General features: G+C 42.7%; 1 protein-coding gene and 1 non-coding gene across 10 annotated transcripts in view; both read right to left on the bottom strand.

The window, feature by feature from the left end:
• htt (huntingtin) overlaps window positions 1-21,139 on the bottom strand; it is a 34,077-nt gene that overhangs the window by 4,428 nt on the left and 8,510 nt on the right. For 3 of the 9 annotated variants that reach the window (XM_055009751.1, XM_023268188.3, XM_055009753.1), the window contains 51 exons: window positions 20,829-20,955; window positions 20,626-20,741; window positions 20,416-20,527; window positions 19,997-20,134; window positions 18,712-18,968; window positions 18,486-18,625; window positions 18,266-18,329; window positions 17,846-17,946; window positions 17,566-17,712; window positions 17,196-17,316; window positions 16,944-17,089; window positions 16,599-16,780; window positions 16,248-16,465; window positions 15,974-16,100; window positions 15,753-15,877; window positions 15,555-15,665; window positions 15,329-15,406; window positions 13,956-14,179; window positions 13,722-13,800; window positions 13,416-13,577; window positions 13,273-13,328; window positions 12,961-13,109; window positions 12,614-12,750; window positions 12,392-12,508; window positions 11,924-12,046; window positions 11,560-11,819; window positions 11,261-11,403; window positions 10,883-11,111; window positions 10,487-10,628; window positions 9,973-10,152; window positions 9,673-9,849; window positions 9,325-9,401; window positions 8,878-9,013; window positions 8,583-8,705; window positions 8,086-8,293; window positions 7,753-7,898; window positions 7,396-7,573; window positions 7,178-7,276; window positions 6,822-7,006; window positions 6,611-6,737; window positions 6,366-6,469; window positions 5,927-6,081; window positions 5,704-5,843; window positions 5,508-5,593; window positions 5,261-5,391; window positions 5,019-5,151; window positions 3,730-3,885; window positions 2,692-2,882; window positions 2,246-2,360; window positions 1,631-1,844; window positions 148-367 (listed from right to left, as the gene is read on the bottom strand). In XM_055009751.1, coding sequence (XP_054865726.1) covers window positions 148-367; window positions 1,631-1,844; window positions 2,246-2,360; window positions 2,692-2,882; window positions 3,730-3,885; window positions 5,019-5,151; window positions 5,261-5,391; window positions 5,508-5,593; window positions 5,704-5,843; window positions 5,927-6,081; window positions 6,366-6,469; window positions 6,611-6,737; window positions 6,822-7,006; window positions 7,178-7,276; window positions 7,396-7,573; window positions 7,753-7,898; window positions 8,086-8,293; window positions 8,583-8,705; window positions 8,878-9,013; window positions 9,325-9,401; window positions 9,673-9,849; window positions 9,973-10,152; window positions 10,487-10,628; window positions 10,883-11,111; window positions 11,261-11,403; window positions 11,560-11,819; window positions 11,924-12,046; window positions 12,392-12,508; window positions 12,614-12,750; window positions 12,961-13,109; window positions 13,273-13,328; window positions 13,416-13,577; window positions 13,722-13,800; window positions 13,956-14,179; window positions 15,329-15,406; window positions 15,555-15,665; window positions 15,753-15,877; window positions 15,974-16,100; window positions 16,248-16,465; window positions 16,599-16,780; window positions 16,944-17,089; window positions 17,196-17,316; window positions 17,566-17,712; window positions 17,846-17,946; window positions 18,266-18,329; window positions 18,486-18,625; window positions 18,712-18,968; window positions 19,997-20,134; window positions 20,416-20,527; window positions 20,626-20,741; window positions 20,829-20,955 — 7,412 coding nt within the window. The remainder of the gene's footprint in view (window positions 1-147; window positions 368-1,630; window positions 1,845-2,245; window positions 2,361-2,691; window positions 2,883-3,729; window positions 3,886-5,018; window positions 5,152-5,260; window positions 5,392-5,507; window positions 5,594-5,703; window positions 5,844-5,926; window positions 6,082-6,365; window positions 6,470-6,610; window positions 6,738-6,821; window positions 7,007-7,177; window positions 7,277-7,395; window positions 7,574-7,752; window positions 7,899-8,085; window positions 8,294-8,582; window positions 8,706-8,877; window positions 9,014-9,324; window positions 9,402-9,672; window positions 9,850-9,972; window positions 10,153-10,486; window positions 10,629-10,882; window positions 11,112-11,260; window positions 11,404-11,559; window positions 11,820-11,923; window positions 12,047-12,391; window positions 12,509-12,613; window positions 12,751-12,960; window positions 13,110-13,272; window positions 13,329-13,415; window positions 13,578-13,721; window positions 13,801-13,955; window positions 14,180-15,328; window positions 15,407-15,554; window positions 15,666-15,752; window positions 15,878-15,973; window positions 16,101-16,247; window positions 16,466-16,598; window positions 16,781-16,943; window positions 17,090-17,195; window positions 17,317-17,565; window positions 17,713-17,845; window positions 17,947-18,265; window positions 18,330-18,485; window positions 18,626-18,711; window positions 18,969-19,996; window positions 20,135-20,415; window positions 20,528-20,625; window positions 20,742-20,828; window positions 20,956-21,139) is intronic. The other 6 variants (XM_055009752.1, XM_023268189.3, XM_023268191.2 and 3 more) reach the window with 3 other exon arrangements.
• LOC111567214 (small Cajal body-specific RNA 14) lies at window positions 15,132-15,261 on the bottom strand. Its single transcript, XR_002746055.1, has one exon. It is a non-coding gene; the product is annotated as a small Cajal body-specific RNA 14 (non-coding RNA).

Genomic DNA, 21,139 nt, shown 5'->3' with positions numbered 1-21,139 from the left:
TTAATTCTGAACTCCACAAACCTCCAGAGGTCAAAGGCTTAGATGTGAAAAAGAAAAGCTGGAATATAAAAGTTTCAAGTGTATGGTTTGACTACAAATACTGTGTGAAGTTTTTGTATAATGAAGGGTGCGCGTAGGAGTATATACCTGTCGAAGAGCACAGAGACCCTCTCCATGGCAACAATGATTGACTCGCTGTCTGGGGCCTGAGGGTCAGAGTGGGCAGGGCGGCTGGCAGGGCTGGCTTTCTCCTTGCCTGAGGAGAAACCAACATGACCCGCCGTGACGCCCACCGCCTCCGCAACAGCAGAGCCAGAGTCAACCTGACCTCTAACCCCTGTCACGTCTGAACCCGACGCAAGCACCGCTGAGAAGACGAGAAGGGGGGTGGCACCGGTTGAACCAGTGGGGTAAAGGTTAGACTGGGACTCGGGACACTCACATCACAAGATTCAGATCAGAATTTTGATGACCTCAAACAGAAAATTGGTGAATTTCTGGGAGCCACCTTAAGTTAAATGAAATTCTTAAGGTTTTCTATAAAGGACTGGTGCTGAAAGTATTGCAGATTTTCAAGGCCATGTTTCCCAGGTACATTACATTTCTAGATTAGCCTCTGCTGTGACCTGAATGTGGTTCAGCTACAAGAGCCAGGGTATATTGAAAGAGTTTGCTGGCTAGCTCTTAGCAACAAAGAAATGTTTGTAGGCTGTTAGCATATGGATAATAACATGCTAAGAGTTGCTAAAGTTAGTAGGGGCCAGCGTTAGGGTTAGAGGTAGGGTATACCAGAGGTATGTATATAATATAGATCGCATGCAGGAAGCAAGCAGGAGTATTTAATGTTAAATGAAACAGGTCTGAGTTTTTAAAAGGGTCTGTTATGCTGTAGAGACACTTCAGGAATGTGAGTACATGTAGGTATGAAGGGTAGTTCTGATAGTGGGGGTGAACAGGGCAGATGTGTCAATCTGATAGGAAAAAAGGTACAGCAAACAATGAAAAATCACTGGTACAATTGTAATAATTGTGTTTCTTGAAGTATTTTCAGGTCCCCTTGTACTACAGAAATGTGAACGCAGTGGAAACCACATAAGAGAGACAGCACAGTGGTTAACTGTACACTCCGTTGCATGCTATTGTGGCATGTGCAATCATGCATAAGTTAGTGAAGTAGTATTTCAGTAGGCTTAAGGGCAGCAATACATTCCTACTCTATTGTACAGATTGCCTCAGTTCTCCCTTTTCAAAACACTCCACTTTGTTTTAGAGTAACACTCAGAAGTTCAGTAACTCCAGTGAAGAATGGGACTCTTACATGCTGTTACAAAGGATGGGGTTTAGGATGAGAGCGCAGGGAGGAAATAGGACACAACCTTACTGTGGAAAGCATTTATGTATTAGTCAGGTCTGACAGTGTAACTATTACGACTACTTGCATTAGTGTCCAAGCAGGTGAGTTAGCCAGCTAGCTTGATGCTATAGCAGGTGTGCAGCTCTTTGTTAAGGTCAGTCACAGCAGCAATAGTGGTAGCACCAGTCTTAATGTTGTACATGCTGGTGAATAAGCCAGCATGCAACACACGTTTGGTGGATTCTAAGAAGGCAGTCATGTTAAAACCTTGCTTACCGGTGTACATGCAGGTAAGCATGAGACCCAGGGCAGCCATGGCTCTATGCGGTGACGGCATGTTGACTCGGTCCACGCTGAGTTTGACCAGCGCTTCCCCGTCTACACGTGACAGCTGCTCAGACAGCAGGAGGCGCTCCAGACCACGGAGCACGCAGTGATAGATGACAGAGGGAGTGGAGTCCTCACTGGCCGACACCATCACACCACATAACTGGAAGGAGACAGAAGCACGAGAATAGTTAGAAAACATTACACAGAAAGGGAGAAATGTAATGCACACTGCCCTAAATGTAAACGCATTCAGGTTATCAAACTTCTATTAAATTTGTGGTCTCACACTACCAATCATGGATGAATGTTAAGAGCTTTGGTTAAAAAAAAAAAAAAAAAAAACTTTTTTAGGTTTCAAGAGTCTTAAGGGAAGTCCAGTTGCTTTATACTGATGGTCAAAGGATTACCACGACCTGGATGACACAATTCATCTATGTATGTGTAGATTCTCTTTTTTTCAGGAAAATACATTTTTTTTCTGTAATATATATTTCTCTTTTCATTCTATTGTGTTTAATGTGCATCACACATCAGGGTTTGCTTTCCTCGGTTTCTTTTTACCTGTATAACTCCAGCCATAAACTCAGCCCCTACATCCAGAGGGTAGTTCTCCATCATGTAAAAGGCCACTGCACACATCACCAACACATGCTGCTGGTTATGCAGGTTCACACAGCTGCAGAGCACATAAAGGAGACACAGAGCGAGCAGAACAAAATTACAGTTAACTGGTGAAATAGAAAGGCCAGTAGGTGCTTCTCTGAAATGCCAAAGGCAGCACCTAGGGGCCAAGAGTTGCACTGCACTCACCTTTATCACCCTATTAAGCTGTATAACAACTAATTGACTTACAGATCCTCTTATGGTGCAAGGGTGGGGGGTTCACACTCTGACATTAAGGACATTGGCTCCCTAAGGCTCTTTCATCATCTATTCAGCTCATTAGAAGATGAGCTGAGGTCAATGTCTGCATGTGTTTGATACTAGAGGATGAGAGCCATACTCACTGAGCGATAGCCCTGAGGTTGGATAGAAGGTATTCAGAGACGGTGGGGATGAGCTGTTTGGCTGTATCGTCCAGCAGGTCACACTCCAACACATAAAGCACCCCATGCAGGGCCCCCATACGGCTGGGCAGGTGGGTGCTGCGCAGGGTCATCTCCAACAGGCGGCACACAGGCTCTGCGATTACTTTGTCCTAAAATATACATTGTTTTTTTTAACCAACATTCTTTCTTCTTAACAAAGATAACATAACGAAGAAATACAATCACATATAATGAACAAACATGTCACCCCCCCCACCCTCCAAATTACTCAGATTCTTGGTTGGGGATCAAGTCAGTGAGTTATAGTCTGTTTCAATTCACTATATCGGGAAAAAGGGGAAAAAAAACAACACACATTTCTACCCTATTGATTACTGCAGAGGGCCACTGTTTACATGTTCCCGGGTTCTTCCATCGCACATGACAGATCTGTTCTTGAAACATAGTAAATGAAAAGATCCCATATCTGATGAAAATGATGCTGTTGGTGTTTTATTGTATAAGTAATTTTCTCGAAGGGGAGGGTTGAAGATAGCTCAGACAACCACCTGCTCACTCTTGGTCTTCTGATGTTTTTCCATGAGAGGGCTACTACTCTCTTTGCCATTAATAATGCTTAAATCTACAAATATTTGTTGATTCATTTTATTTTCAAATTATCTGGATATAAACCTAATATAAATAGCTGTGGGACTAAGGGTACTTGAATCTGTAAAATATTTTGAATACATTGTTTCACTTCTCGCCAGAATTTTTGTATTTCCGTACATTGCCAAATACAATGTAAAAGTGTAACTTTTCCCTTCTCACACTGAATACAAGTATCAGGTATAGTGCTATTATATCTGTTCAGTTTTTCTGGAGTTATATATGTTCGCATCCTAAAATATACATTTTAAAATGTTTTATACATTAGAGTATCACTTAGATAGTACACTACTGCTACATACAAATTTCCACCACCTCAGGCATCCCATCACACACAGCTCCACTCACCATGCCCAAAACAGCAGCAGCCTTGCAGATGGCAGGTACCAGGTATTGATTCAGTATTTCATCCTCTGGTGGGTGGAGCTTCTGCAGTTCCATCAGGGTGGAGAACATCATGTCAAACTGGTTCCTCTCTGTGAACAGGTCCGACACCGCCAGCAGCTGCAGAGAAAGACAAGCAAAATAGACAAAATAAATTCCAAAAACTTCAGCTAGACCTATTCCCCCTCAAATAATTTTTTAATGTGTTGGAAATTAAAGAGTGGAGGGCCTTATAGTCTTTGAGAACACACTTGGGTGAGACTGTTTAGTTTCAAAGAATAGTAAGCAATCTTTCACTCATGTGAATGAGCAGACGGGTGTACTTCGAAGCCAGATTAACAGGAAAGTCAAGTATGTTGACCCCAATGTCAAAATTTTCAATGTCAGGAAGGTGGTCGTCTTACAACCTTACTAGATCACCATGGTAACTGATGCTTCACAGCTAACCTGCTCCACAAGCGGTTCCGTTAAGAGTTTGGCATTTGCATCATCTATAAGAAGCACTACCCTTTCATCAACTCATGACCATATTCTCTCTGAGTGATATAGACTCTCAGTGGAGTGAGGAAGTTATACCTGTAAGACTGTTAAGCTACACATTAGTAATGTTACCGAACAAAGGCATGTACTTACAAGAGGCAAACTGTATGTGTTGTGTGGCCATGGGAACCTACATGTGTTCAGTTGGTGATGCAGACAATGCATAAATGTTTTTATGTTTGGTTCTGATCTCCTGCCAAGTTTATTTTACACTGCTGGTACTGCAGCTATTAGTGCACAGATTAGAAAATTAATTAGTCCCATTGGTATTCACAGAAAATACTTCATCAATAACACGAATTTTCACTTTGATTTGGTCAAAAATGATCCATTATGGGACAGTGTCAGTCCTAAAGGCACTTCTTGAGTACCAAGTTCAAATGAATTAAGTATAAGAGCTCTCATGGGCAGCAGTGACATGGCAAATGGGCAACAGACATCGAGTGAAAAATGAAATACATTAACTTACACAATTAACAATTTCCTACCAGCATTTCTCTCTTGAATTTGCAGTAAAAGCACTTTTTAGTTTTATCCTCATAAACCTTATATCACCACCCCCGTGATATTATCTCCGATTGTGTTTTTCTGTCGACCCAGTTAATGCAAAAAAAACCAAAAACAAACTTGTATCAAACTTGCTTCGGAGTGAACCCTTCAGATGTCTGGCTGAACAGATGGAAAAAAGACAGAGCATGTGCATCGTAGCTCACCGATCGGACCACTTCACTGATGAGGATGGTTGGGGTCCTTCTGTTACTGGGAGAGCCAGGGATCAGCCACTGGCTGTAGAGCTCCAGGAGAAACTGAGAGCATGAATGAATATCCACCCCTGCACGGTGCTTCCTGAAAGCAAAGACAGACAGTAGATGGGGGTGTGAATGCTTATCTCAGTGAATGAACCTCCTGAACTCTGCAGAAAGTACATGAATGTGCAGTTGTGCGTTTGTCTGACCTAGAGTTTATAGGCGATATTGGTGGAGAGGTGGGTGCTGGAGTGTCTGCCTCATCTTCTTCATCCTCACCCCATTCTTCCTCCCTCAGAGGAGTGATGTTGTTGCCCAACCACACTGAATGGATGGAGACCTGGGAATGAAATGCCCAATTAAAATACAGGTTAGACATTGATATCGCCAGCTTCATCCAACATATTGTTTCTCAAGCATCCCATTATCACTTCCTCTTTCTCATGTTTTGCTTACCTGCCCCAGTTTGTAATCCATGTTGCCCATTTCTCTCTCTGTGTTAATCTGAAGCAGCAGTTTCTCATGGCTGATCAGTGTACCTGCTGAAACAAATATAAGAAAAAAGGTGACTCACTCTATCAAATTAAACTAGCAGCATATATCAGTGCAGGAGCTGGGGTTAAGGGGTGTGTGAATGCGGTTTTCCTGTTACCTGTGGAGGCTGCTGACAGTGAGGGCACAGGGTCCCAGGCGTGGTAAGGGTGGTGTGTATGGACATTGTCTCTCTTTGACACAAGAGCCTGAATCTCTCTCTCCACCTCACCCCTAATCACTGCAAGTTTCCTTCCAAACCTGGACACACAAAAGAACAATCCATTCACCACATGCTTATTTTAGGCTTCCACAAAGTAAACAGAAAACAGTCACATCGCTACCGTGTTTCTAGGGCTTTGAGGCTCTTGTTGCGAGGCTGCTGTTCCAGACAGCTGACTGCAGGGTTGCCAGCGGTGGGCAGGGTCATGGCACTCAGCACCAGGCTGGTGATGGCCTGCACTGCTAGCACATTCAACTGGGTACGCTCCAAGTCCTCCTGGAAACAAACGGATTAAAAAATACAGATGATAGGAAAGGCACGGAAGGAGAATGAGTTCCCCACAACTTGTTGCAGTGTTTCTCTGCATATGTTGCAAGTAAATTTTCATAGATGTACAAGCATCTATGTACATCTAGATGAAAAACATAGATGCTTGCATCCATCAAAGTAAGCTATTACACAAGTACATATACACAAGTGATGAAGTCTGCTGTTCTATGACTACTACCAACAGTCAGCATGCTTTTAGAAGTGAAATATTTTTTGAGTTGTGTTCATACCTCCTGCTGCGTCTCCTCTTCCTGGTCCATAGTGATGGGTTGGGTGACCAGCACCCCCAGCAAAGTGGCCCATGTCTCCTCAAACTGAGTCCTGCTGCTCCAGCCTAAACATAAACCAAGTGCGAAAACGTTTTACATTCACAACAAAAAAATAAAAATAAATAGTAACATTAGTATCATTGTAATGTGGTGCTGTATAGAGTGAGGAAACGTCAACTGCAAGTGTATTTAAGTGTTTTTTATACCCAGTGTGTTGATGCGGTAGAGAAACTCTCTGAAGACGTCCTTTTCCTGCAAGAAGTCCACAGGGATCTCTGGCAGCGTTGTGCCGAACTCTCCTCCTGGCTGAGGGGACCAGCCCAGTTTCCAAACCTGAACACACACATAGCATTTAAACAAATACACAAATACATGAATGTGTACCAACAGCCAGCACTGTTTCTTTTAAATACTGACCAGTGGAGGTACTCGGGTGTAACTATTGACCAGAGGCAGCCGGGATAGACTGATGACAATGTTGCGCAATGTTGGTGTGAGAAAAGCGGGGAACGCACAGTTTCTATGGTGACCCAGAGAAAGGACGCTCTGCAGGCCTTCCACCAGCTCTGCCATGATCTCACATGCCTGCCACTCGCACATGTCTGCAACACAGAGAAATTTTCACATTCCCCTAGAACTTTCACTTGAGATCAACAACACAACAAAGAAACTTGATAATAAGCATCAAGTGGAGTGGCAGGACATAGCATTGAAAAACAAACAATACAAAAAACAACTCAGCAATCTGACTCAGTTTCAAAATGATTTCTCACGGGCAGCATGTGAATCAACTTGGTCTCCTTCAGCATCTCTCTCTTCTTTTGTCTTTTTTCTTTCTGGATGCAGCAGCTGGTCACCAGGGCTTACAGCCACTATAAAGCCAAGGGAAACAGTTTTATCAACAAAGAAACTTACAGACTCAAGGCAGTCATGGCATTTGACGAAATTTAATAACAAGACATATGCAAATACATCATGCTGTCCTCATTACCTGCAACAATAATGAGGCGTAGGCAGTAGATGAGTGAGCATGTGTGTGTGGAGTACTCTGGTTTGGAGAGTTTGTTCCAGACGCAGGGCTGCTGCAGGGCCAGACACAGGCAGGACAGAGCCCACTGCAGGTCCACACTCAGGGGCAATTGGTTCTGGAGCAGACGCCACACTACAACCTGGTGAAAGAGCGGGAAGAATAATATGCTAAATAATAGCAACTAGCTTGGCAAGGTAAGCTTGTTAAGTATGTTAAGCTATGAAAAATGCTTTCTTTTTGATTATTCTGATTTAGGAGCACCGTGTGGAGCACTCAACAGGCTAACAAACATGTCATGTTTAATATATGGTCTTTTACCTCAGTGGCAGTGCAGGTGAAAGTGGTAATGAGGTGCTCTTTGTCAGAGGGAATATGTAATGAAGAAGGCAGCTGGTTCACAGTCAGCAGATACTGAGACAGTGCTCTGCAGAGTGACAAAACCCTGGGGTAGAAACCTGACTGATCTGAAAGAGGCAACAGTACAATGTGCAGAGAAGCAAAAAAATGAGGGTCTTAGAAAAGATCAAACTTGCTAGTTAAATAAATCCAATTCCAAGAGACTGTATTTAAAAAAATTACAGAACTGACTTATGCATGTTCATCCACCAAACTATCCTTCTAACCCATGCTGCCCCTCCCTCCTACTCTCACCATAAACGTCACCCAGTTGGTCCCAGTAGGGTTGGGGTTGGGGCGGTGGCAGGAAGGACTGGTGTGGGGCAGGAAGTGACCCAGTGACCCCTGCTAGTTGCTCGAGGGTCACTTGCAAAGCTGTCTCCAACAAAAGTGACCCCTGACCCCGTGCTAACCGCTGCACTCCCATACTCAGGCATGGACACAACAGGCTAAGGTTGAACTCCTGGGAAGAAAATGACAGAAGTCAAAGTCCACATGTTATTATACGATGAAATCATACAATACTTTGCAGTTGTGAAGTAATCAGTAGATCCACATGCAGCAGTTGTGGATCAGTTTGTAAAGCAGGTTGTCCACTGATCACAGGGTAAAATGACTGGGTAAAACAGCACTATACTTTGTAAGTGCAGTCCATTTATCATTTTATTATGCAGATGGCTTATGACAATAAATATTTTACTAGAAAATTTAATTTGTTTGAATATGTTAGCTATCCATTTTATCTGCATTACCTTGCAGCTCATGATGTTGAAGATATCAGCGGGAGGTAGTTTGGTAAGAAGTTCTGTTGTCTCTAACAGGGAAACATCTCCACGAAGACAGCATTGAGACTTCACCAGAGCCACATACCACTCCTAAAAACAAAATAAAGATTAGATCCAAGACAGATATATAATCCAATTTTGGTTCCTTTTTTGCAGAAATGGAGGAGGAGCAGAAGTAGTTTTGTGATGCCAGAGATTTAGATTTACTTGGTTATCCAGGTTTGTCAGACTGTACAGACAACCTGAGTCTCCATTTCCTTACCTTATCTGCAATGACCAGTTCAGGGGCAGGGGGTGGATCTCCATCTAGGGGGTGTGATGTCACCGGGGGGGTGGGGCTGTTAGTGTCAGCAACAGTAGCTCTGAACCTGTCCAGCAGGGAGTAGAACCTCTGATGCCTGTGACAGAAATGAGCAGAGGATATACCATATTAGCTGTTGAAATAATGTCAAAATATCTTGGTCTGAGATACCACAATTGGTACCTGTAATCTACATATACACACTGACGTTTTTAAGCTAATTATTTACTACATTAAGTCAGCTTGAAAAGTTTTAAATAGAAGTGTGCATTATTGGAAAACCCAGGCAACAAAAACTGCCCAAACTTGCATATATTTGGCTCTAGTCTGAGCAGGTGGGAAATACAAGTCCATTTTAGCAAGGACTAGTTATCAAAAGTCAGGAGTAAAACAAAACTACAATCTCACCTCTGAGCCAAGCCACTGGACTGGAGGTATTCTTGGATCCTGTCCAGTTCCTCCAGAGGTAGCTGGGCTATACTATTCTGAAAGGTGAAAAGGTAGACACAATTAGAGATATGACAAACAAACAACATAACTGTACAATATTTTAACACTTTTTCCTAAATAACAAATTCAAACCACCCCCCGTCCCCATTTGTCAGAAAGAAGTTTGTATCCAGCAGTGTTTATCCATTTATAGAGATGTATTAGTCTTATAAGCCTTTGACATCTCATATGACACAAAATAATTTATCACATCTTCAGCTTGCATGGAAACTCCCATGTGACAATTCATGCAGCACTGAACTGTACCTGTAGTGTCTCAGCCAGCAACATCTCTACCCTGCGACATGCCAGTGTGTCCACCATGCGAGCCAAAACCCTGAAGGGTGTACTGAGCAGCTTGTCCACATAAAGCATCAGGAGAGAACCAGACTGACTGAGGTGGATACCTTCCAAACACTGCAAAGTCTTTTTCAACATGGTTGGCTACAAGCATGGGAGAGAAAGGGAGGGAGGCAGGAAAGAAACAAAAATATAATATAAACATGACAGAATATTACATTAAACGTGGGAAAGGCAGAACAGACAAATAAAATGATTTTATCTTACAGTAGTGAGGTTGTCGCAGCGGGACTGAATGGCCTGGATAAAGAGGCCACTGGCAGCTGAGTTGCGGTGGACAGCGCTGATGAAGTCCTGCACTGGAGGCTCATGGGAAAGGTTGATGAGGTCACGCACGTGGTTAACAATCAGCCAGGTCAGATGCTCTGAGTCATGGAGGTTCTGACACTAAAAAGGCAGTACCATAAAGTATAAGGTTTTGGTTGTTTTTTCCAGAGTGAGACACTTTGCAAAACTGATGCTTGCAAAGAGAATTAGGTGTTGTGCTTTAAGGCAATGCAGAGTTTGGGACACTTTTTCTTGCATTTTAAACTTCAGCCCTGCCGTTACAAACTACTTTCTTTGTTCAAGAAAGTAGCATTAGTACCGTTTTGACATTTGTAAATGTAATTTTTAACATGTTCAAGTAACCAAGGTTTTCTACATTGGAATAATGTATTTTGGCATATTTTTGATTAACTTATGAGCATAGTGTGTTGTCCAACATTATTAGTAGTCTTACCACATAGTCACAGAAGAGGATTAGGGCTCCTCTGCGAACAATCTCTCTGTTGACCATGGCTAACTGGGACTCAGGCTTGTCCTCTTCACCTTCCCCTGAGGAGTGTGGGCTTAGCAGCTTTGTGCATGAAAGGCTGTGTCTTCTGATCGAAAGAAAAGAAAGGACAGGGACAGCATTGATGGAAAGAACATACAATGCTATGATTTTGTGCAATTTGTTTCAGTTACAAATTTACCGGTAACTTGGAGTTAATTTACAAGAAATACCAATTGTCTCTTGAGAAGCAGTTCATCCTATATGTCTCGTAAATTCTGTGTTCACCTAGAGAGAATTGCACCCACTCATTCTGTACAAAAATAAACTGGACATGTATGGGTCTCCTCGCTCTTCTCTTACTTGGGTGTCTGATGAACCTCAGCCCACCAGGAGTAGTTGGTGTAGTTGATGATGAGGAGGACCTGGCACCAGAGGAGCACCAGGGATGGGTGAGTGGTGATGAGGCACTGCACCATGCTGTTCAGACCCTCTAAGGGGTAGAAGAGACTGGCGTCAGCGCCCGTCTGTCCACCAGCACTCTCGCCCTTTAGGAGACGGCTAGCTGCAGCTGTGATCCTGCGAAACATTCCTGGAAACACAAAAAAGAAGAAAATGTATATTGTTCAAAAACTGCATTCAAAGCACACACATTTAGAAACATGTAGTGCAGTGGAAGACATATCATTCACTTTTTGAAGAAGACGCGCTCATAAAAATACAAAAGCAACATATTCTCACCACTTTTGAAGACATGTATGAGACACATGAGCAGTGTGCCCAGCTGTTGGCAGTAGAAAGTGTGTTGCTGCTCAGTAATGTCCACTTTAACCTGCCTGGTGGAAATGTCATCCAGCAACACGCCTACCAGCTGAAGGAGGAACCTACACGGAGGTGGGAATAAGACATTTTAGGTGGAAGAAGAATAAAGGAAAGTAGAAAAAGACATGTGGGAGCAAAGTACAGCAAAGTGGCAGCAGTAACATTCCTCCTTCCCATATGTTCTGAAACTCAGCCATACAATAAATACACTCACTAACCGAGCAAAGGTTTCCTCAGGTGGAGCCTTTTGTGATTCACCATTAGCCTCTTGGTTAGCGAGTGTGTCAGCAGCAGGCTGGCCATTGGGGGAGAGGCTCTGCTGATGCAGGCGGCGGATTGTGTGGCAGGAGAGGAGATGTGGGGAGAGTGAGAGCTCATGGACCCGGGACAGGACAATGTCTTCAGTGGACTGGGAGACTAGTACCCTGAGCACTGCCAGGATACCAGAAACCCACAGCTGGACTGTAGCTACAGACGCCTGGAGGAACAAGTCACGTAAAATATTTCAAAAACTGCTCAGCTAAAAAGTACACATGGTGTAGAGAGCCTATTGTGGTTTATATCTCAGTTTAGATGTCTCACCATGGTCACTGGAATGGTGAACATACTCTTGAGCAGCATGTCTACAGGTCTGAGAGAGGAAGGCGCCACAGTCTCAAACAGTGTGTTTAACACTCCCAGTGCCTCTGGAGAGTCCAGATGCATCTGTGGGGACAAATGTACAAATATGTATACTGAAATAAATACAAACTGCCAAGTCATCATTTACTACACACATTGAAAGAAGTGAAAACTGCTGATTTGTCATTTGAGTTAAAGCTTCGGCACATCGCAACTTATTGAAAAAAGGTGTTTCCATCTCCCATAATGCACGTTATCACTCTGTTGAAAAAGTCAAAACCCGCCACAAGTTCAAACTAACTTTTTCTGATGAAATACTTCAAAATTACCATAAAAATACATTATGAAAACACTTCTATGATGTACCTGTTTGAACATCCAGATGAAGTAGATGACTAATCAAATATATACCTGCAAACATTTTCCTACCTGTTGCTTGGCAATCATGGGAAGTATAACATCAGCAATCTGTCTGGACAATCTCTTCCACTTGTCTTCATTCTCTTTGTGACACTGCTGCAGTACAAGGATGAACATCTCCAACACCTACAATACACAGGTGAACGTACATGTAAGGAAGAGAAAAGAGCAGCTGGAATGTCTGACAAACTTTAACTTGTGGTGTCTCTTGGCATCAACTTGTAACCATACCTGATGGTACTGTACGAGCCTGAGCAGCATAGAAACCACCACTTCTTTCTGTGTATCCAGTTCTTTGCCTGCATCTGCTTTGTTTGAGCCCCTCAAGACAAACAGGTCATGAACTATTGGCTGCAAGGCTGGAATAGCTGGAGGCAGAAGGAAAGTAAGTACATCTATATCAGTCATTGCATTTCTGTTAACTATGAGGAGCATTACCACCAAAGAAAAACATTATGAAGTTATGAAGCTCAATAAAAACATCCTTACAACTAGACGAAATTAGCATCATCGCTAGTGGACTAAAAGAAAAATTCTTACAAGGGAAATACACGATTGTGTGTGGTGTGTTCTCTCACCGTGTGTGACAGCCTTCCTGCCACTGGCCATGATGCCATCACAGAGTTGGATAATTTTGGGGATGCTGATAATCTGTTTGGAATGGTAGCGCTCGTAAGACAGCAGCACCAGGAAGAAAAAGATGTTGGGAATGATGGCCTCAGAATCTCTGTATGAGAAGTATAACAGTTATTTTAGTACACAGGACAATTTTGTAATATTAAAGTTATCACACAGCAAGTGGAATCAAGTTTTAATAATTTATGTAACCACAAAGATGTCATACATAGGTGTTATACAGGATTTACTGACAGAGAAAGAAGAAAACTTACCGGAACTGTCCCACTTCAATATACTCAAACTGCTTTAGAACAAAGCCTATGAAGACCTGAAATGTACAGAAATGTCTAAGTGAGGTGAATTATAGAATTTGAAGTTTAATTCAGGAAAAAAAATGTGCATGTGTGGGTTTTACCTGATCTGAGTCGAGTAGGCAGTAGTTGACTCTGAGTTGCACAAGTTGGGCGAGAAGGTCCAGCACTTGTCTCTGCAGGGCCACAGAGGTGCTGGTGGTGTACTGCTTCAAAGCTTTGATCACCAGCGGTTCAAACAGCCGAATGTGGTTGTGGATGGCATTCTGGGAAATCAGAGAGAAAAATACAGCTTTCAGAACAGCAGTAGCCCACATAAGCAACACTTGGTATCTTGTTCTACAGCATGTTTTTAGAAATTCACAGCACAATTTTAGTTTGGAAAAAGCAGCAGGACAATGCGAGTGTACCTTATCTCCTCTGCTACGTGTTGCATTTGCAATGTTGGACCTCAGCTGATTGGATGCTTTTTGCATCACATCAAACCATCTTAAAACACGGAGAGGAAGAAAGTAAATTTTGTTATATCCTATAGTGCAAATCAATGCAAACCTGTTGGTGTGTATTTATCTGGATGCATGGGTTCTCATGCACACAAATGTGAACGTTTGCTCCCATGTGAGATATGTGTCACTTCTGCTCACCCAGAGGTGTCCTGTTCCTGCTCAGCCTGCACCATATTACGAAGACTAGCATCAGCCAGAGCCTGGGTGAAGTGTGTGTAAGGAGCCATGAAGCAGTAGTGGTAGAGGCCTGGTCGGAGGCTAGAAGAGCCGAGACGGAGAGCCTTGCCTTGGGAACGGCTGGGTCCACTCAGGACACCCTCATACTGGGAGGCCAGGTTGGTCCCAAACAGGGTCTTCAACAACTACAGAATATGACATCAATTTTGAGAGCAAGAAATAAACTGAAAATATACCATTTAAAACTAAATAAACAATTTTTTAAAAAAACAATACAACTTCGGCTGAACTCATCAACTGGATTCTCCAACTTAGTCTTCACACCTAATAAGTTGGAGTGGTGTCTCATAAACCTCTTACAAATCACAAATGTTTAAGCTCACAGCGGTCAGTTCAGTTTGTACCACTCCTCTATGCAACATTTATAATTAATCTGGTGAATTAGTGCAGACCATGGTCTTATCTGATTGATTAAACTTATTTTAACTAAAGAATAGCATCACTAAACTAGAGGTAAACACAGAACCAACAAAATACTGAGAGCAGGGAGTGCTTGGTAGCCTAATGCACAAGCACACGAGTTCAGCTTCTAAGGACACGGCTAAGAGGAGATGATAGTCATGATCTGACATATGACCAACGCTGCTACTAAGCAGGACCATCTCAGCTCAGTGGGCCTGTCCCATCACACGAGGCGGTGGAAATGCATGTCACGATATCCTGGCTGAAGACAGCTTGGCTAAAGCAGACCAATGGGAAATCCTCATATCTTTGAAACTGATCAGATCATTACATTTTTCCATCGTTGCTATTCTGTGACTTGACCACTGAGCTCTTGACACCACAGATGTAATAATAAGGATGGACATAACGAAAATCTCATCCTTTGATAACTCCAAGCAGTTTCTCTGCATTTCTTGCTCCAGTCACATTTTTAATCACTGAATTCAGTCCTTTGAGATGAAACGGTGCATCACAGATTAGTTCAACTGCTGTTCTATCATTCAAAACTGGCCTTGTCACAGTTTTTTTCCTTGCTGCTTCTACTTAGTTTTTTCAGAGAACTGGGGAATTAGTTTTGCCAGAAGACACATACCAGATATAAATTCTTAGATACTACTCTCACTTCCCAGCAATAATGTATGGAACCATCGCACAGGGAAACCAATGACTTTACAGGCCCTGTCGGCAGGAACCAGCCTCACTCTGTGTGGAGTCGCACTGATTGTAGCACACTGCTCAGTGCTAGAACCATAAAGACTGCCACACACAATAAATGTGACAGTCCAAAAAATGAAACATACAGTTCAGGCACAAACACAGAGATTACTGACCTGTTGCACACAAACAGTAGCCATGGTTGGTTCTCTGGAGAAGCAGGACTTGAGGTATCCCAAGATTTCCTCCACACACTAAGAGAAAATAAAACACATTATGTTCTATTGATTCCAGGAAGCAACTTCATCCATCACCTAATCTAATTACCAAAGACCATCAACAACCTGATCCCACTAACATTAGCAACTGAATGTTCAAAAGAGCTGATAAAATCCTCTATACCTTGCCAATGTCATGTAGTGTAGCCAGCTCAAGCAGCTGAGACAGAACATCTAAGGTGGCACGCAGGAAACTTCCAAACTTCTCCTGGCTGCTGTGGAGGTCCAACGTCACCTAAGAGGGAACAAATACATTACTACCATCTCCTTCAGGCTACAAAACCTTGTAAAAACACTTTTTTGCCATGATGAGTGTTCTGACCCTGTAGTTGGCATGTGTAGCTTTGAGCACATCATAGAGCTTGAGGTAGGGGGGCAGATGGTAGAAGCTGCCCAGGGTGGTGGATTTGTTTACTGCTGTGGACCCTGCGCTGTCTGCTGGTCTGCCTGCTCACAAAAACAACCACGAATACCAACTCATGAAATATTCAGATACTCAGATGATCTGTAACTGTGTTGGAGGATGGTGAGGTGTGTTTGTACCTGTGTTGACCTCATTGCTTTTCTTTGGGCTCATTGGGGCAGCACTGGGCTCAGCAGCCTCCTTCTCCTTGCCTTTTCTACGGATGGGACTGAGGGAGGGGGTGTTGCTCAGTGAGGGAAGAGCAGCCTGAAAATTAGGAAACAAGAGTACAAAAACTGAACTCAATACAGTGCACGAACCTGCAGTAGATAAACGCAAGTGAAATGTGGCTGAAATATCTGCTTTGACAATGAGCTAATCAAACCAAATAACACAATCCCTCCTCAGACTTGCCTTAACTGCTGGTCCTGGTGGTGTGTCATCCAACACATGGGCGCAGATGTTGAGAACCTTTAGCAGGTGGGAGAAGAGTTGCTCCAACATTGCCACCAGGGAGCGCTCCGACAGCGCCGCCCAAGGCTCTTCCATCTTATTTGGACCTCCACTGGTGTTTCCGCTACTGCCTTCCTCCTCTCCAGCCCAAGGGTTGCGCATGCATTTAGGAGCTACAGCTGGGAACATGATTAAGAGATCGGTTAGTCAATAACAGGCTATGTCTATTGGAAAGTTTTTCTTTAGTAAAAAGCTGAATGTAATTTCAAGCTACATTAAAAATATGGGGAAATTTTCATGCAAATTACCCACCAGCAAGCAGGTTGCCAGAAAGCAAGAGTGCGTCTTGATGTGCTGAGAGATCCAGTGGAAACCAGGCAGAAGAGAGTAAAGAGAGCACCATGTTGGCCATTCCTACTGTCAGAGTCCTCCGCTCAGTGTCAGGTGCAGATGAGGTGGTCGAAGAGGCTGCAGCACTGCTGGGCTGTGACAAACTGAACAACAGAGGGGACCAGAATGGAACATAATTGGGAATATACAGAAAGAGGAATTGAAATGAAAAGCAAGACTAATGTCATTCAAAATAAAATTACAACTAGGATGGCATTAAATCAAGAAATAAAAAATTAATTCATGAGTGAGAGAGGGTACACAAACCTAAGAGCTCTGCCCCTGCTGCGGTTCAGACTGGAACGGGAAGAAAAGTGGCTGCTGGAGCTAATATAGCCACAGTGCCAGCCTGTGCTCCAAGTGCCCACTGGAAAATTTGAAGCCAGAAGGCACAAGGCCTCACAGCAGCCAAACTGCAGAGAGACAGAAGAATAGTTTTTAGTATGTTATAAAATTCAATACACCCCAGGAACTTGCTGCAAAGCAGGCAAAAAAGAGCAGTGTTACGCTGAAATTTACAGTCAGGGCTCTGGAGGTAGATGAGGTGAAAGCGTGGGAGACAGCAGTAACAACTCTGGACAAGTTGTTCTCCAATGTGACGTCCGACACAGCGTTGGACAGACTGTAGCCTCGGTATGTTCTGGCAGACAAAAAACGTGTTTTCAGTCTCCTACAGCAGTTTTGAAATTGCAAACACTTAAAAATTTTTAGATCAAACTAGTTCTGATCATATGGAAAATACATTAAAGGCTTAAAAATGAGATTGCACCAAAGTATAATAAGATAGACTGACATGAAGAAAAACCAGATCTATAACATTGAGAACAGCTGACATTAATAGCACCCTAGGTGTGACACAAAAAGCAAGAGAGAGTGTTCATATGTGTACCTTGTGATTGTGCTAACTGTGAACTGGGAGGGGGGTTGTGTCTCATGCATAAGCAGCTGCAGGTAGACTGAACTCTGGTCCCGAGCTATCGCCACCACTGGATCCACCTGGCCTTGATCACAGTCATAGAACAACCTGGGAACCAGTCTGGTAAAGAGACAGGCACAGAGACAAGAGAAAGTTTAGAAGATAATAAGGGAGAGGCAAGAAAACTGTAATTAAAGTGAAGTCCAGCATGTACTGAATGCATGACTTAGCAAAGACACTAGATATAAAGAACCTGCTGACAGCCGAAGCAGCCACATGCCGTACTCTTGGATCATCATCTCCCAACAGACGTATTACCACATCATTCAGGACCCTTTCTTGCAGTCGCAGACGCTAGACATGGGAATGAGAAGAATTTTAGGACCGCTGTCAGCAGCTGAATGTTGAGAACTAAAAATTCTACATGTGTGGTTGGATGTTTAAAAACATTTGAAGACTGACATTTTACACAGCAATGAATGCAGATTGTTCATGTTTACCTTATTTTGTTAAATGGGACAGTTTGTACTAAAGTACATTTCCAGGTAAATATGAGAGGTTGTAGCCGTACGGCTAATTTCCATCTCGAGTCCCATTGGCAGATCAAAACTAAAGAAATTACAAAAAACATAATGCCATAACTGAACAAAGACATACAAAAAAGAGAACTCACCCCAGTGTAGTGGTGACCTCCTTTGTGTAAAGCCTCAGTTTTCCTCTCCAAGAAATTAACTAATCTAAAACACAGGAAAGAATGAAAATCTATATTAGGCAATATAGGTAATGCAATACAAAGGCAGGTATTTCATTTTAAATGAGACACTGTATCTAACAGGCATTTTTAAGGTATATATTAGAGACTTTAAAACAGAAAGATGAAAAATTTATCGTACCGGAAATCCAATTCAGCCAGAGTTTCCAAGAGCTCAGTGCGAACGAGCCAATAAGAGGAGTCCCTCAGAGCAAACAGATCTATTACCAACTGCAGGCCGAGCTCACTCAGTGTACTGCTGCACACCGTCATGATGCAGTGCTGAAACACAAAGGAAAAAAGGTCAGACTCACAAACATTCACTCAGAGTACAGATAACTGACACATTCAAAGGGATCTAATCTTACCCTCACTGCAGAACAAGCCAACTTGCAGGTGACAGAGGATTCGTCTTTCAGAGCTTTTTGGAGCAAAGGCACCAAGTCCACCAGGGACAGTGGATTACCTGTTGCACTATTCACACTGGCCAGCCAAGTGTGTATGTTGTAGCGTGTTTTGGTGAGAGCGGCCTGTATGATGGCTCCACAGAGGATGGCTGTGGCCCCTCTGATCTGGGGGTCCCCATGGTCTATGAGGCCCAGAACATCACTGATATACTGCTGCTCTGTAGGGGTACAGAGAAAGAGAACATGGTCAAAGACAATGTTAACAGCACACAAAAACGTGTCAATTTATGCATTTTGCAACTGACAAGTGTACTACAAGCCTTTTTTCAAACAAGATGTGTTGGCAGATCAAAACAGGAATTCTATTTAGCTGCGTAAGTTTAGTCTTGATATTTTCCTATATAACTGTACTCAGGCCACGTGCTTTTCCTACCGTCTCAACCCAAAATCTAGGTGGAAATTAAAATTATTGTCTATCAAAATGCAAAATAGCCAGTGTTGGTAGTAGATCAAACAATTTTGTTTAATCAACAGTTTAATTTACCTGCAACAATTTACACCTGCATCAAATCTTATGCCTGTACAGCTACATTCAATCTGAGATCTCAAACTTGCGCATTGCTGTTTCATTATTACCTCATCCATTTCACCATAGCACATTCCTTCTTCACTACATCACGGTGTTCAATTCTCCTTCCTAATACAATGTCAGTGTGAGATCCTACCCACCAAGCACCTGCTGTTGTATGCAGGATGCATAAAATCGGGACATACTACTTCGTCATAAAATTGTGCTGTACACTTTGTGCAAATGTCTGTTGCAGTCTGTAGTGTGAAATGAGCTGTCATACGCCTGAGTACTCAGTGCAGCTTAGGCTTGTTACTTGCATGATAGACTGAGGTGAATGTTCTGCTATGCCAAGGATTGTGGATCAGAATGGCCAGAAAATTGTGCCAGCTTGCATAGTGCAAAATGAGATCGGATGTAGGATGATATCTTGATATTTTTGGCATAATTCATTTGACGGATTATGCATTGGGACATACTCAGTGTTTTTCTGTCATTGTTCTAGTGCACAAATCACTTACCAAACTGTCTTCATTGACTACACTGTATTTGTAAACTGTGACACAATGCCATGAGGGCTACTGTAGGCAGAATTTTGTTCACAATAGATTTTGCTATCTATTAGCTGTAGAGTATATTCTAAATGGGTCAGTAATGGTAAGTTTTAGCGACCCCTACCTTCTACTGGAATACCGTCCAGCGGCTCCAGATAGAGGGAATTAAAAAAGGCTTCGGGATGCAGTGCCGCTGCTGCTCCAACACAGCTGACTGCCAAGGCCTTCACACTTACTCGCACCTCTTTGTCAGGAATCAAACCTGAAGAAGATAAATAATGGCAAATAGAAATGTCAGAAACATGCGCAAACAAGCACGACTGAGAAAATTTTATGAAAGCAGAGGCCTGAACAGTGCAATTGTATTCTGCAGTTGGGAGATTTGATTTCACAGGCCAAAGTTCTTGTAAACATTTCTTTTTAATAGGTATTCAGATTTGAATGTATTTTGTTACAACCAGTAATTTCAACCAGTAAATTAGTGAAATTATTGTTCTTCTGTATTCTTAAATGTATATTAGATATACATTGATTGACACTCACCATTTTTTTGGCCTGTCAGCAAGAAGGAAGCAGCAAGAAGTCGTACACAGTGCACTAGTGGTTCCACCCCTTGGTCAGTATAGTGTCCAATTGGACCCTTTATTCGTGATGGCTGATAATAAGGCAGAAAGGATACATAATCAGATAGAGGATTCTGTTGTCATTTTACTTTTTTTCACCTCTACTTCTATTGCAAACAACTGGAAGTACCTTATTATCAGGTTCAGGTTCAGCGGGTTCGTCCTTTGGTATGAAGCGGTCCACGCTGCTGTCTGAGCCCTGCCGGTTGTGACCTCTGCCTTCAAAGAGGTGGGGTTTGCTCAGAGCTGCACACAACACAGAAACAAAAACCTTGATTAAGGTCTTCTATCAATAAGCAGAGTCTGTCTGCATTGCTGTTTACACAAACATACCCAGTGCTGACTGCAGGAAGGGTTCTGTGGGTTCTTCTTGGGAGGAAGATGCTGTTCCTTCATCCTCTTCATCTTGTAGTGTTCCGATCTGCATCCCAGAGTACTGACTCTCACTGCCATCCAGGACCTTAAGCACACACACAAGAGACAAACATCTTCAGAATGGAAAAAAATCTTTACAAATACACAAAATGTGACAAATTGCTTCAGTTTGTGAACGGAAACCACATGCAACAATAAAGATTTGACTCATTAAGTTAGATTTACTGGATTGAGGACAAAGACAGCGCACAACAAATGACTAAAACTGC

Source organism: Amphiprion ocellaris, chromosome 4 (assembly GCF_022539595.1).
Source record: "Amphiprion ocellaris isolate individual 3 ecotype Okinawa chromosome 4, ASM2253959v1, whole genome shotgun sequence".
Lineage (NCBI taxonomy): Eukaryota > Metazoa > Chordata > Actinopteri > Pomacentridae > Amphiprion > Amphiprion ocellaris.
The sequence above is the reverse complement of the archived record's forward strand: the minus strand, read 5'-3'. Positions and strand labels throughout refer to the sequence as shown.